The sequence below is a fragment of the Musa acuminata genome, chromosome BXJ2-1 (assembly GCF_036884655.1).
Source record: "Musa acuminata AAA Group cultivar baxijiao chromosome BXJ2-1, Cavendish_Baxijiao_AAA, whole genome shotgun sequence".
In the NCBI taxonomy this organism is placed as follows: domain Eukaryota; kingdom Viridiplantae; phylum Streptophyta; class Magnoliopsida; order Zingiberales; family Musaceae; genus Musa; species Musa acuminata.
The window spans coordinates 8140135-8154738 of NC_088338.1; the positions used below are offsets into that span (position 1 = coordinate 8140135).

General features: G+C 39.4%; 2 protein-coding genes across 2 annotated transcripts; one reads left to right on the forward strand and one right to left on the reverse strand.

Moving 5' to 3' along the window:
• Window positions 1-5383: 5383 nt before the first annotated feature.
• On the forward strand, window positions 5384-11923 carry LOC135598756 (uncharacterized). The gene is made up of 10 exons (XM_065093042.1): window positions 5384-5547; window positions 5674-5808; window positions 6135-6251; window positions 6787-6915; window positions 8534-8707; window positions 9152-9292; window positions 11118-11303; window positions 11447-11518; window positions 11593-11747; window positions 11859-11923. The coding sequence occupies exons 1-10, from the start codon at window positions 5413-5415 to the stop codon at window positions 11908-11910; spliced, it is 1296 nt and encodes a 431-aa protein (XP_064949114.1). The 5' UTR covers window positions 5384-5412; the 3' UTR covers window positions 11911-11923.
• Window positions 11924-13345: 1422 nt separating this feature from the next.
• LOC135598757 (uncharacterized) lies at window positions 13346-14179 on the reverse strand. The gene has a single exon (XM_065093043.1). The coding sequence runs from the start codon at window positions 14024-14026 to the stop codon at window positions 13460-13462; it is 567 nt and encodes a 188-aa protein (XP_064949115.1). The 5' UTR covers window positions 14027-14179; the 3' UTR covers window positions 13346-13459.
• Window positions 14180-14604: the final 425 nt, after the last annotated feature.

Here is a 14604-nt window from a genome sequence, read left to right on the forward strand (position 1 = left end):
ATTGGGTAGGCAATCCGGGAGGATAATAAAGCTAAAGGAAAAGATAAAACTAGAGGGAGGATAATGAAGCTTTGACATTAGTTATCTTTATATGAAATTAATCTCTTTGGATGATGAGGATAGAAATTATATTTTTTTATCTCTTTTTAGCATCATTTCTACACATGATAGTAAGTGCGATATTTTCTGTTAACATAGTCGATGGTGTAAACAAAATAGAATTGAATGTTTTACTTTTGTAAGCATAGAAATGATAATATAATTTTTTAAAAATATAGAGATTGTGATGCTAAACATAACTAAGTAGATGGGTAATTTTTATGTGCTTCGAATAAGTGCTTATGATAATTATCGAATCCATAGTAAATAATAAAAAGTCATGTTTTTTACTCGAGAGCCAAATAATGAGAATAAATCAACAAGTTTTTTTGAAAAAAAATAAAAATGAAAAAATCGAATCCAAAGGAATCGATGATTTTATATTTTAAAATTATGGAAGAATTTGTAAGTTCCTTGATGCTTATAATTTATACTGTATTATTAAGTCGTTCTTATTGACATATAAATCAAACTATCTCCAAATAAAAAATCAAATATGATAAGAAAATATTTGGTCGGTCTGTTATTGGTGTCGTCCATAGGCTTACGAGGAATTATTCACTTTGAGCAATGAGTATACCCCTCCCTCATGAGCTCTAAAATGAATCTCTAAATGTAAGGGAGACCCGATGACCTTATGATGGCCTTATGGGTCATTGGTTTCCCTACTCCTTAACAAACTTAATAATCTTATCAGTGATCCCTCCCGTATAGGAGCTAATGGCTCATTGCTCTTTGTTTGAGTGCCAATCTAATAAAGGAACATTTAGTCGATCCACAATATGCAATACTCATGTGAAATTATAAACTCATAAAAAATTATCTGTTTTAGGTAATGAATGTACATGTCACAATTTTGTTCTTTCGAGCTTAATTTTGTTCTTTCGAAGCTCGTTAGTTTCAAAAAATGGGTAAGGAAGACCCAACAGACTTATTAGCCCTTGGTTCCTCTACTCCTCAACCAATATAATACTAAATGATGTCATCAAATATATATATATATATATATATATATATATATATATATATATATTAATCCTGATCTAAGTTCATTGACTTAATGATTCTATGACGTATTTGATCTATTAAAATTTGACTTAATAGAGTTAGAAATATAAAGATTTAATCACCATTTCTCTCTTACAAAAAATGTAGGTCAAATAAGAAAGTCTCCCCTCCCCATTCCGACAATAAAATCGTTGATCGTAAAAAAATTTATTAGAGAAACTACTTAACAAAAGCGATATTGTCCCTTTTTTCCATTATCATGTTACCTTAAAATGCTAGAAGTCCATCGCGGAAAGATTAATGCTTGCGTCGATGCACTTAACATACAATTCTATCAATGTAATAAAAACATGATCTTTATTTTTATTGAGACATTCGATTTATAATTGTATCTTATATTCGATTCCACCTATAACCATCATATATATTATTTAATTAAATAATCTTTTGGAAAAAAAAAATGCAATTCTTGTGTTCTTATGACCTACACGAACTATCTAACTTCTACCATGTTGATGATGATTTTTGTTTCTTTTTATGATTCTATTGAGGTTAATTTTGATGATTGAATTGAGGTATCTTGGTTGACTTGTTCTAATTATTATTTTTTTTAATCTTGTACTATAAATTGTAAAAGAAGAAGTTTACTTTGAAATGAACCATAATATAAGCATCCAATCAAAAAACATGCGAGTCCATCGGATGGTTCGACATTTTAATTTTGATGATTCATGTAAAATATGATGCACGGGTGTTCTTGTGATTGTTCGTATCAAACAAAGATATCACGAGGAGGATTGGGAAGAATAAATGTCATAAGAGTTTGATTTAAAGAATATATATTCTTTGTTTGCAAAGAATAAAAGACAAAAGTGACAAAGTTATTTAAGTATTTTCTAACTAAGCTAATCAACAATTTAAAATAATCTTAGGTAACTTAAGAATACAAAACCTTGTGTTGTTCATAACTAAGTATTAGGTCTTCTAAAATGAAAAGCAAACCATGGCCTCAAATATATTCCGTGCATGAATCAACACCATGTAACCATGTAATGGTCTATGAATCATCTAATAATTATTGTCAAGATGTAATAATAAATATGGATAAGCACGAACAATTATAAGATTATATGATGAATATATATATATATATATATATATATATATATATATATATATATATATATATATATATATATCACGTATTAGAATTGTTGGTGAACAAATGTGCTGTGGCCGGTGAGTCAGCACGGCTTGGTCCACGGGTCAATATCGGGAGTCTTCTGTCGGTTGAGCTGGATGCCGAGGTCGATCGAGCCCTCGCGACAGGGTGTTGATTAGCGTTCCTTGGTGTGTCGATCTGTGCACCGTTTATGTCGAGTTGCATCTCTCTGTTTCTGAGGTGGTTGGTAGCATGTCTTCGTACACTAGATGGTGATTCCCGGGTTGAGACGCTAGCGGGTCGTGGGCTACCGCTTTCCTGCAAAAATGGCCTTCGTCGGGTGATTCCCGACTTTGGCCCCTCCAACGAGCAAGTTAGTGGAGTATTCAATTGATTTTTACCTCTCCTCCCTTTGGCCAGATGCTAGCCATAGGTCTTTATATTACTGTACGTGATTCGGTCGTACGCAAGTTGGCGTGGTGGACGTGCCAAACAGCGCCTTGGTACATATTCTGACTTGGCGTGTCTTGGGGGCGGCGTCGTCTTGGGATTCCTGAGACGTGACGTGTCGAGCAGCGCCTTAGTATGGATTCTGACCTGACGTGTGGTGTCGAACAGTGCCTTGTTACGGATTCTGACTTGGCGTGTCTTAGGGGCGATGTTGTCTCGGGATTCTCGAGACGTGGCGTGCCAAGCAATGCCTTAGTACGGATTTTGACTTGGCGTATGGCGTCGACTGTTACGTGTCTTAGACCCAAAATTTGCCGAACAAATATCGTTTTTGCAATGACAACTTAACCATGTTATATCCTCGTCACAAGGCTCAAAATCATATTTGACCTCTATAATATATATCTTTTTGTGTCGGAGTTCAGAAGAAACTAATATATCAAACTTTTGATTGGATTTTTATAAAATATTTTACCGAAACATATAGCATTTTTAGAACTAATTTTGCAAAAGAATTTTATAATATTTTAAACCATAAAATATTTTGTGGGCCAATACTTATTTCAAATAATAGTTATAAAACAAACATATACATTTTCAATGGTTGCAAAGATACGTAATATATATTTTCAAAACTTTTAAATAATAAAACATTTCACAGATCATTAGTAATATATATTAAAAAAAATTTCTAAATCTTGAAATCACGACAAGAATTCTTAATCTTTTTCTAAATCACATGAGAAATACAAATTAAAATCACATAAAAAATCTTAAAATCTAATGCGTAATTTAATTCATTTTTTCCCCTTACATTTCTTCTCTTGTCTTTCTCTCTTGATTTATTTATTTATTTTTAATCTCTGTATCTTGTTCTTCTTCCTTCCTCACTTTTCATCTTTTGCTTTGACTTACTTTCTCCTTCCCTTCGTCGCCCACAATCTGTGGTTGAGTGACAGCAACCAAAATTTCTTCTGTTCTTTCCCAATCTGCTGATCCCATCTTCCTCATAACATGGTTGGCGACATCATAATCTCCTCTCCTCTTGCTTGGTATTGCCAGCTTGGCTTGCCAAGGTGATCAATCTTTTTATGTATAACTATGTTCTTTCTCTTCTCTTTCTCCTTACTGTTCGCCTTTGTTCTTCTTCCTCTTCTTCTTCTTCTTCTTCTTCTTCTTCTTCTTCCCGTCTTCCTTCTCTCTTCCTCTTTCTCTACCCGTTCCTATTAATTACATCTCTTGTGTCTTTTCCTTCGGCAAGGTTGCTTGACCGCGACCTTTCCTTCATGACACCACCACCGCACACCGCAGTCCAAATCGGTGCACGGATACAATCATGCGCTGGCAGTAAGCCATGGCTCTGCTTGTTGCAAGAATCCGATCATCATCATCCTATCAAGATATATATCCTTACAACAACATTCAAATTCTAATCGATACAAATTTCTCGTACTACTTTAAATTATGACTTATGAAAATAAATAGATCCAGATATCCACTAAATTATTCATACATCAACTCTATGACATGATTACTAAAAACCTTAAAAAGTCAAGAACATATCTAAGATTAATAGAATAAGATCTTGATACTTCCATGATCCATGATCATTCTTGGTTCCCCATCGATAAGCCTTCTAAGTAGTTATAAATTATAAATTTAAAAAATCTTAAAAATTTCTCTTTTATTATGGTTTTAACTTTTTACAAATGGGTCCTTCATAAAACTTATAATTATGTTATGATACGGTAATATGTGATGAATTATTATTTTTAACATATTTAAGTATTATTCATCTATTTTCTTCTCTTTTTTTTTGTATGGATGATTTAGTGGGAAGAAGAACCTTAAGACTGCATTTTCAAATTGTTAGTGAACCTTTACATCGTGGCTGTCGAGTCGGGAGGAGGATTTTTCAATTCAACCCCTCTGAAGATTTTATTAGAACTCAGTGGAAAACGAGCCCAAAAGAAAAACGCCCTTGGCCCGACAATGGATTTTTATACTCTACTCATGGGGACTAGCCGTACCTGACATATTTATGGTTGTCGACCCATCAAGCAACGAGCTTACTTCTCATGCAGATATCAGGCGTCCTTCGTGCCACAGTGCCGTCCCGATTTTGTGGAGGCCGCATCATACTTGGTCGATGTTGTCACGATCTTTATGGGGCGACATTGTACCCGGTCGATGTCGTCCCAATCTTTACAGGGCGGCGCGGTACTCTAACGGTGTTGTCCCAATCTTTACGGAGCGGCGTTGTACTCGGTTGGTGCCATCTCGATCTTTACGGGGTAGCGTTGTATCCGGTCGGCACCGTCCTGATCTTTGCATCATCGTCGATGTAGTCCGTTATATTCATCTTGATGCTGATGTGTTTGTGAGCAGTTGTTAGAAGAAAGGTTAACAAACTGTGCCCTATCACACATATTACCGCATAGCATTAAGTTCCTGTAGACCAAATTACTATTTTATTTTTTTTCTAGTTTATGTGATATTAATTAACACTCAGTTGTCACAGATATATGTTATAATAGTGACCGTAAAATGTATGAGCGCAATCGGCAATCAAATAGTTACGGGTTCGGATCCGTAAAGTCGACCCGCATCCGCGCCCCCTTATAGGCTAAGCGCCCCCCTCCTTACCCCAACTCTCTCGCCACGGTTGTATTGGCCGCTTTGCCTCCTCCAGGATGGCACTCCTCTGGTGCCGCCCTCCCGTCCCGCCCGCAGGAGCATCCCGCCGTCTGTCCTTGCCCTCCATCTCCGTAGCGCGGTCACCTTCGATCTTCCGCCTCTCTTGCTTCTCCACTTCGTCTTATCCCAAAGTATCTCTCTGTGTACCCATATATGCTTTTTTTGCCCCCCCTCTTTTCTCTGTTGTTTTTGGGCTCAAAAGGACTAACAGCGGTTGCCGGTTTCGGGGGCCTCTAAATTTTCTTGCCCGCCCACAGTTTCGGAGAGCTTACACGACGGTTCTGATCGTCCCGACCGGCGTGGGGGCTTCCATCGGAGGGTTCGCCGGCGACGCCTTGCCCGTGGCCCGAACCCTCGCCTCCGTTGCTGATTGCGTCATCTCTCATCCCAATGTAATAACAACTGATCTTTCTACTCCCCCCTTTCCGATACTTCCCACTGTCACAACCACTTATCTTCCTTTCTTACAAGAACATTGACGTTTCGTGTTTGTTCCTTTATCCATGTCGTGAATGAGCATGCCATGTTAATCTTGCATTGGTTCTGTGAATTCTTATTATTCACCTTTGTTTAAAAGAGGAATGTATGACATGCTGACACGTTAATCACGTACAATTTTCGTAAGATCAAACATGTCGTGTGACATTAATTGATATTATTTATGTATAGATAGTATTATCATTAGCGTTCGTCACACATTTGAAGCTGGATACGATAGGTGTTGAACGCAGCTATGCTGTACTGGCCGATGCCAAATGTGCTTTACGTGGAGGGGTATGCGCTCGATAGGTTTGCTGAAGGATTGTGGGCTCTCCAACCTGTCCACCAAAATAAGGTATGTTTCAGCTGCATCGTCGATCACTCAACTGTGATCATATTATTACAAAGCCACAGTACCAAGCAGTCAACCGTGATCACAGTATTACAGAGTATGATGGATGAAATCAGCAAATTTTTTACTGATTGCACACAAGTTATGTCTTGGCACATGAAGATAAACCACAAAAAGCTTTCCAGATATATACTAGATTTAATATGAGCAAGTATTTCTTTTGCATGTTCCTAGATGAGAATCAGTAGCAAACTGTAAAGAAGCAGATATTGTTGTACCCGACAACATGAACATGTCGTAAAAATAATAAATAGAAGTTCAGAGAGATGAGAATGGATATTCAGTTGTACAGAATGAAGGTCCCTTTGAAACTTTAAACAAAATTGGGCACTGTTAGACAAGCCAAGCATATGTTTTATAGTCAGAATTAATTTGGATGCTGCAAATTCTAGAGATAGATTCAGAATCTATTATTTTTAAAATTTCTTTTATCTCCTTATACTCAGCAAACTGAGATGGATCTCTGTTTGATACATAGATAGGTTTGGTATTTGATGCTGGGATGGAGGAGGAACTCCGAATTCGCCATTTACAAGTTGCGGATGCTGCAAGAGCTTCACTAGGCTTGCCTCTCATGGAATACATTGTCACAGATTCTCCTTTGAAGGTATTCCCAATAGGAAGAATCAATTATCAGGTTGATTAGGTCTTCAATTATGGTTCATGTCTTTTCTTGTGGTCTCCACTGATCAGATTAGAATATGTTAATTAAAATTAGATGTCTGGTTTCCCTTGTACACTATTTGATGTTGACAGTGTTTTTCTGCTTTTCTACATTTCACGATCTAATCCGTACTATGTTTCATAGAAGTTAAAATGGTGAATCTTTTGACCAAATGTGGTATAAGTGGTAACAAAACGCAGTTCCTGCAATATGGTAGACAAGAAAATACCATATCTGCATATTCTGTTCCTAATCGATGATTATTCTTGGAAACTTTTTCTCCTTGGAGAAGACATAGGATAACATGATCACTCCTTTTGGTGTTTTATGATGCATCGGATTTGGTTTGATCTTATGATACTACAGTTTTTAAGAACAATAACTGATTCAGTTTGATCTTATGACTACTGATGCAACCTAACTAAATATTTAAGAACATTAACTGAGACTGTATTCTTACTCACTGATCACTGATGAAACCTGACAAGAAGCTGTGCGGATGAATAACAAGTATTAGCTACAGTAATCCATACCATCAAGGCAAACAATATGAAGGATGTTTGATTTAACAAATATATTTGGAAATATTCTTAGGAAAATTTTCTCGGTTGTTATGTGCTTTTGGTGGTAAATAAAGAGTTAGGTGGAACGGATGCACCATAGGCATACGGTATTTTTGTTTGTTTGTAATGGAAAATATACTTGGTAATTTGTTGGGTTTTTCAAGAAGCATCATGCGAAATAGATGTTGCTGAGTGCAAAAATATGTTTGGCTAAGTAATTTCTTATTCAGTACATGGAACTATGTCAGAAAAACCAGTTAATGCTTATGCTACAGGCATATATTGACATATTCTGTTTCCAAAGCAATTGCAGCCAATATAAAAGCAAGTTAATGGCTGCTTTTGTCGAGATCTTAACTTCTTACTCTTGGAGTTATTTAATATTCAAAAGAATTAACCATTGAGCTATTTTCTGAAGACAGCTGAATATGGTTAAAGGTTAATACCTTAGGAAAGTTCTCATATCTAGGCTGCAGTTAGTCATGGAAATAGAGTAGATGTCTAATGAAAAGAGCAACCCTCCTATTTGGGAATCCACTTTTCCTACTGAAAATATATTCATTTTTATGAGACAAGAAGAATTAAAAAGCAGATAAACTGTATTTTATACCTGCAAAGAATGAAGAAACAAGAGATCAATGTGTTTGGTCTCTACTCACTTAACTACTATGTGCTTTTGCATGGTATTCCTGGAAGAGGCTGCCATCACCTCTAATAATATTATAGAATATTAAATTTTTAGTAACTTTCCAAGTACAGATGTTACGGCTTTTGGAAGTGAAACATTATAGATTATTCATTCTGGATTAAATGCTTGGTAAACTTTAATTTCTAATGGAATTCCTTCCTCTAAAGTTAATCCATTGTGTTGATACTTAAAAAACAATCAGAAACATGCAACATAACATGTTAGATAACTACAAATGATGCATGCTTCTTGCCAAATGAAGCTAAAGCAAAGAGGCAAGTTTTTAAACAGCTGAATGTCCATCCTGTAGGTTGAAAAATGGATTGATCCCAACTGTGGGAAGTCAACAGGAAGGATTCAGCACCCTGATTCATTGTTAAGAGCTGTGCACACTCTAGTTAGCCAGTCACAAGTAAATGCAGTGGCAGTGGTGGGGCGTTTCCCAGATGATGACGAAGGAACAGAAGATTACCGGCAAGGGAAGGTAATTCCATCTTTTTCTGGTCATTTTGATGGTGATGATCCATCTCATATTTCCACTGACATGGTCCCTAGTGACAATAGTAACAACAGGATGATAGTTATTTCATGGTTAGGTTTCTTAGCGATGTTGATAGGTGATATTATTTCATATTCATTCCACCATTGGAATTGCATGTCTCGTTGTGAGTGTTGAGGCATAAGTCAATTACAAGATCAACCTGCTCAAACAATTTCATGTATGTAGCTTCTGAAAATAGATGTAATTTTATGTGATTCAAGAGTCTATTAATTGGTAATCATCTGTCATTAATTGTATTCTTGCAAGAGATTCTCCAGTGGAGAATTGGTGGAACAACCTCCCACATGTTCATTTTAACAGTAACTTGTATGTATAGTTGCTCCTCTTCCAAATCTATTTTGACATGATTATAAATATGCTATGAAGGGGATAGATACATTGGCTGGAGTTGAAGCAGTCATCAGCCATCTTGTCGTGAAGGAGTTTCAGATACCTTGTGCTCATGCACCTGCATTATTTCCTGATTCTCTAAGTTCTTCAGTGTCCCCAAGATCTGCTGCTGAAGAGGCAAGTAAGATACATTAATAGAAGTAATATTAGGTGGATTGATGCTTATTAATAATTTTGCTTTTTTCATCCTTGCATTCTAATGAATTCATAGACCTGCTTATATCATTTTTGAAACTCATAAATTTGATAAGAATAATAAGAGGGATATATGGGAGTCCTATGTGAGAATAAATTATCTAATTCACAATGAAGTCATCTCTCTCTCTCTCTCTCTCTCTCTCTCTCTCTCTCTCTCTCTCTCTCTCTCTCTCTTAAACATTTCTGAATAAAAATACTAAAAATAAATTAATAAACAACTCTGTTTATGGAAAATTACTAAGTGCTTATTGAAAATTTGTACTAATACATGATTATTTCATTGTATGACTCAATTTGATTGTTCTTGTTGTTGAAACTTGGTTATGTTCCATTGGAAAGTAACATTTATGTACTTATGCAATAAAACATACTTCTAACTTGCAAATTGTGGGAATCCATCCTTACTCTGACTCACATGAGACATTCAAGAATTATAATGCTCTTATCGTTAAGTTGATATTAATAGATAAAAAAAATCAATTTTGGTAGTTTTTGGAATGGTTTTTGTTTCATATGAGATATGATTATCTGGAGAATATTAAATTCTGAGTATGCACAGAACTGGAATCGTCTTCTGTTTGAAACAGATATATTGTGTTTGTGACCAAAGTAAATTTTTTTATGCTGTAGAGATATATAAAAGTGGGAACAAGTTCTTCAGCAGCTAAAGGTTATATAAAATAGCTAGAAGTATGTTATGAATTGAAAGACTATAGGTTGGCTCGGGAATAAGTGTTACATAGTATTTACTGTCTGTATCCTGATCAAGATCAGAAAAAAGAGTAAACCCTACGTCTCAGGTTTGATTTGTTGTTGGGACTGCCAATTCAGATAAGTTTTGGTGTCCAACATGCATGGCATGTCCAATGCAGATGATATGAGAAGATTATTGACTCAATTTCTAGTGTTTTCAAGAAATAGTATACCTTCTTTTGAGGCTTTTATCAGGGATACCCACACTTGTAGGAGTCGTCACTATCTAGCATTGATAATGCTAGATCTTTCCCTTTATTTACCTTATTCGGAATTTGTAAGCTTGGAAGCAAGCACCTTTTATTCTTGTATTATGAGTAGGGCCATGCTTTCATCACACACGTCAACAGCCATTAAAGAGTATGGGAGTTCCAGAGATCGTAGTTGCCTCAAGTAATTTAATTCTGAAGCAACATCTCTGTTTTGTGAATCTCATTCTGAAAGCTTGCAAATGGCAGTGAGATTTTCAGGAAAGTGCTTGTACTGGAAGTTTTCTACAGGCCGTCGTAAAGGTTTGGTAAAATTCATATGTCTCAGTCATGTCCTGGTGCAGGAACTAAGTAGTCAAAATATATGTTAGGGGAAAAAGAAATTTTGGTATTATATAGAGGTGCATGTTGTCTCAATTGTCATTGAATATCATGATACTTCATAGCACATAGCACAATATGAATGAAATTTACTAGACAATACACTTTCTGGATTCTGGAATACATATGTGTGATTGTGTGTGTAGAAATCAGACTTGTCTAGTGCATTCTGGATTGGAATCGCTTGGTGATCATGATCCTGTAATCGGTTTCAATCGTGTTAAACCTGGTCATTTGAATCCTCCGCTAAATTCGCAACGGAATGTCGTTTGACTGTCTAATTTGCATATTTAATCCTTCATAGGTGTAATATGTTTCTTCTACTATGATGTATTGTTTTTTCTTTGACACCCAATGATTATGCTTTTATGTTTAATCTTCTAAATCTCTTTATGCTACAGATTGGTTACACCTTTCTACCCTGCGTGCTTGCTGGATTAAGTGCAGCTCCCCAGTACGTGACAGCGGAGAACAGATCCTACAATGACGGTTACTTAATAGCTGGAGATGTTGACAGTGTAATTCTTCCTGCTGATGCCTGTGGCGGAGATGGTGCTCTTGCATTTGCAAGAGCGAAAAATAATAAGGTAAAATATATCGTGATTGTTTCTCATTAGCGACAAGCAAATTCTTATTCGACGTAATACACCACACATACCTTTTCACTCCTTTTTCACTTTTGTTAGCTATTTATTTGTTAGATAGATATTGATTTTTGAACACGTTGCAGCCTCTGATAGTTGCGGTTCAGGAGAACGAAACAGTGCTCAAAGATGCGCCTGAGAAGGTCGGCATTCGAGCGGTACGTATTGCATCCTTGAGATCCATCTCGTATTGCTCTTCTGGTTTAAACAACCAAGTGATTTCACTTTGTAGACGAAAGTCCAGAACTACTGGGAAGCTATCGGCGTGGTTGCAGCTCACAAGGCAGGTATAAATCCAGAAGCCCTTAGAAGGGGAGGAATCGATAACGTCACAGCCCATACTCGTAAAATATCTTCTTCCCAAATGCACCATCAAGTCTATTCATTGTAAGATGATGACGTCTCGATTCATCGATCGAGCGAAGTTTCATTTCTAGTGTGGTGTTGTAATATTTATGCGAGCCACAAGGAAGAGATGGATCAAATCTTTGTTTTCAGGGTCAGAAGCAGTGGACGTGTCGACGTTTCCTTGCATAGCTTCGGAGGATAAAGCCAGTTCGTCATCTGCTTCCTCGACGGCAGTAGCCAACAGAGCAGGGGAGGAAATGTGCAAGTGTCGGGGAGATATTTAGTCCCCGCACCCATCAATCAATGCCTCCAGAAGTGGAAGAAGGGCCACATGGCATGACACCCATAATTAATTACCGTCACAGCGAAAAAGAAATTGTCCACCTCATGGATTGGACGCGAAGGGGAAGGTTTTGTCATGTAATCTACGGAGGCATCGGTGACGCCCACATGCCACATGATAAGGAAGGTTGACGAGGCGGTGGCATCTATTGGAATCAGAAATATCATGACACGTATTACGATTTCGGGAAGCCGATGACGTACTTCCCATCAGAAATCTTAAAAAGAGGAAGAAAAAAGGGACCACTTTCTCGATTCCGTGATCCTCCCCAGTCAAGGGCTGACACCGAAGGCCATTCGAGTGATCGCAGCATGGGTGGGTCCCCGCTGCAAGAGTCGTCACTCCAATCGCGTGACTCCATTTTCCAGTCAGTCAGTACACGGAGTAGGAATCGTGTTACATAAAAGGACGATTCAAATGGCAGAAGTAGCTGTGACCCAACCGCCTCTGAATCACTCGCCCACAGCTGGCTGGGGCCTCATCTGCTGCACCGTCCGGTCATCCGTTCGTACCGAGTGGATTACGGGACCGAGACCCCAAAGAGTTTCCTGTTACACACACTCTCTCTCTCTCTCGCTCTCTTCTTGTGGACTTTAACAAATAGATTTGTCTATTCCTGCGGATATCGGAAATCCTGCAATGAATGAGAGAGAGAGAGTGAGATAGAGAGAGCAGCAATAAAATACGACGACGTTGATGAACCCAGTGGAAACTCTCCTACTCACGATGACATGCTCTTACCGACTACCCACCAACCCACCCACCTGTTTCACCTCGTCCTAACTCGTGTCGTGCTGAACGAGCCACTCTGAACAGTTTGTAATGGGATAACTATTATCCGTGAGGTTGCATCAAAAACGAAAGCAGAATTACTATTTGCACGAATGTTGATGTGTAGACGCAATCGATCTCACATCACGGTCGGATGAAAAAGGTGAAAAGCTTTTGTCATGAGTCTCTCCTTTAGTTTTGGATTCTTTTCCCTTCGACTTACGAAGATGATGACATGACACAAGACCGAGAAGTCGTGCTTCAACGTTCTCGTTTTATCCCCATTTCTCTCCTCCATCTGCACCGCACGTGACTCAGCGACTGACGCGTTGCCTCTCTCTCTTAAATATCTCACGAACTATTAAAAATCTCGCGATTTATTGGCGCACCGGAGAAAGAGAAGGCGTCGGGTAAAGCCATAGGCCATCACAGCCGTTGGCAAAACGGATCGCACCTCAGCGAAACCAACGTGATCAGACCGTTCAACTCGCATCGGACGAGGGGAAAGAAAAGACGGAATCACTTGTGTGCCTAATGTCCTTTTCTTCTTCCTCCATATTTTATCTAAAATCAAAAGGCTTTTTACAATAAAAGAAGTAAGAAAAACCCAAAATAGCGAGATCCATCGACGACTGTGTCAGACGGCCGGAAGCGATTCCGGCCGCCACGAGAGGTCGTACGGCCCGGATATCTCGTCGCCGTAGTCGAACAACCCTCCGTCCAACACCAGGCCATCCTCCGCCGCCTCCCTCTCATCCGGCCGAATCCCGAGGCCGAACCCCTCGTACCCGTCGATGGCGTCGTCAAACCCCCAGATCTGTCCCAACCCGGCGCCGCCCTCCGGCTCGGCCACGGACCCCAGCTCCGACGCCCCCGGGGCCACCCCGGCCTCGTCGACCGACCAAAGGGCGGCGGTCGGCGGGAGGCCGAGCTCGTCGTCGGAGGCTTCTAGGAGGTACCCCAGGTCGGGTTGTCCCGCCACGGCCGACGGTTCCTGAACCAGCTGTTGCTTCGGAGGCGGCGACGGCAGGGCGATCTCCTCCTCCAAGCTCTTGATAACGGAGGCGAGGTCTTGGTCCCCGGCGCCGGCGTCGTCATCAAGTATGTCGAAGAGGAGATCCGCCCGAAGACGCTTGACCTCTGGCGATTCCAACTCGTCGGCGTCCTCCTCGCGGAGGCGCTTGTGTTCACCGGAGCTCTCCATGAAGAAAATTCGATAGGGAATGGGGCTATTATGGGAAGATAAAATAAAGCGAACCAAGAAAAGGTGAGGGTACAGTGGGAAGGTTCAGGGTGTTTTGGGCAGGGCCGGGGGGGTTTGATGTGGGTGTTTATATAGGGACGAGGGTGGTGTCTAATTTTCCAGGGGCTTTTTGGCGAGAAGACCATATAACGGGCATTAACACTCAATAAAAAGAACAGAGAGAGAGAGAGTAAAAGGTAAGGCAAAAACGAGGGACGAGGAGAAAGCGACCGCTAGGGAAGGCGTGGGAACAGAGGGGGGGAATTCCACGGTCATCGTCACCGTCACCGTCACCGTCACGGGCGCAAAGCTTTCCCCGTTTCCTTTTCCAAATTTAATTTCCTGGACGCGTCCGTCTTCAAACGGATTTCGAGTCCGGGTTTGGCGTCCGCGGGGGGAGTCGTCCCACCGCCAGCGCGCCACATCTTCAGCGGCTCGGCTTTCGGCTCGTTCGGCGTGCGTTGATTTTTGCTGCCGAGGATAAGAGCGAGATACAAAATACGGTGGTGATTTCACCACCACCCAAAATTCCCATTATA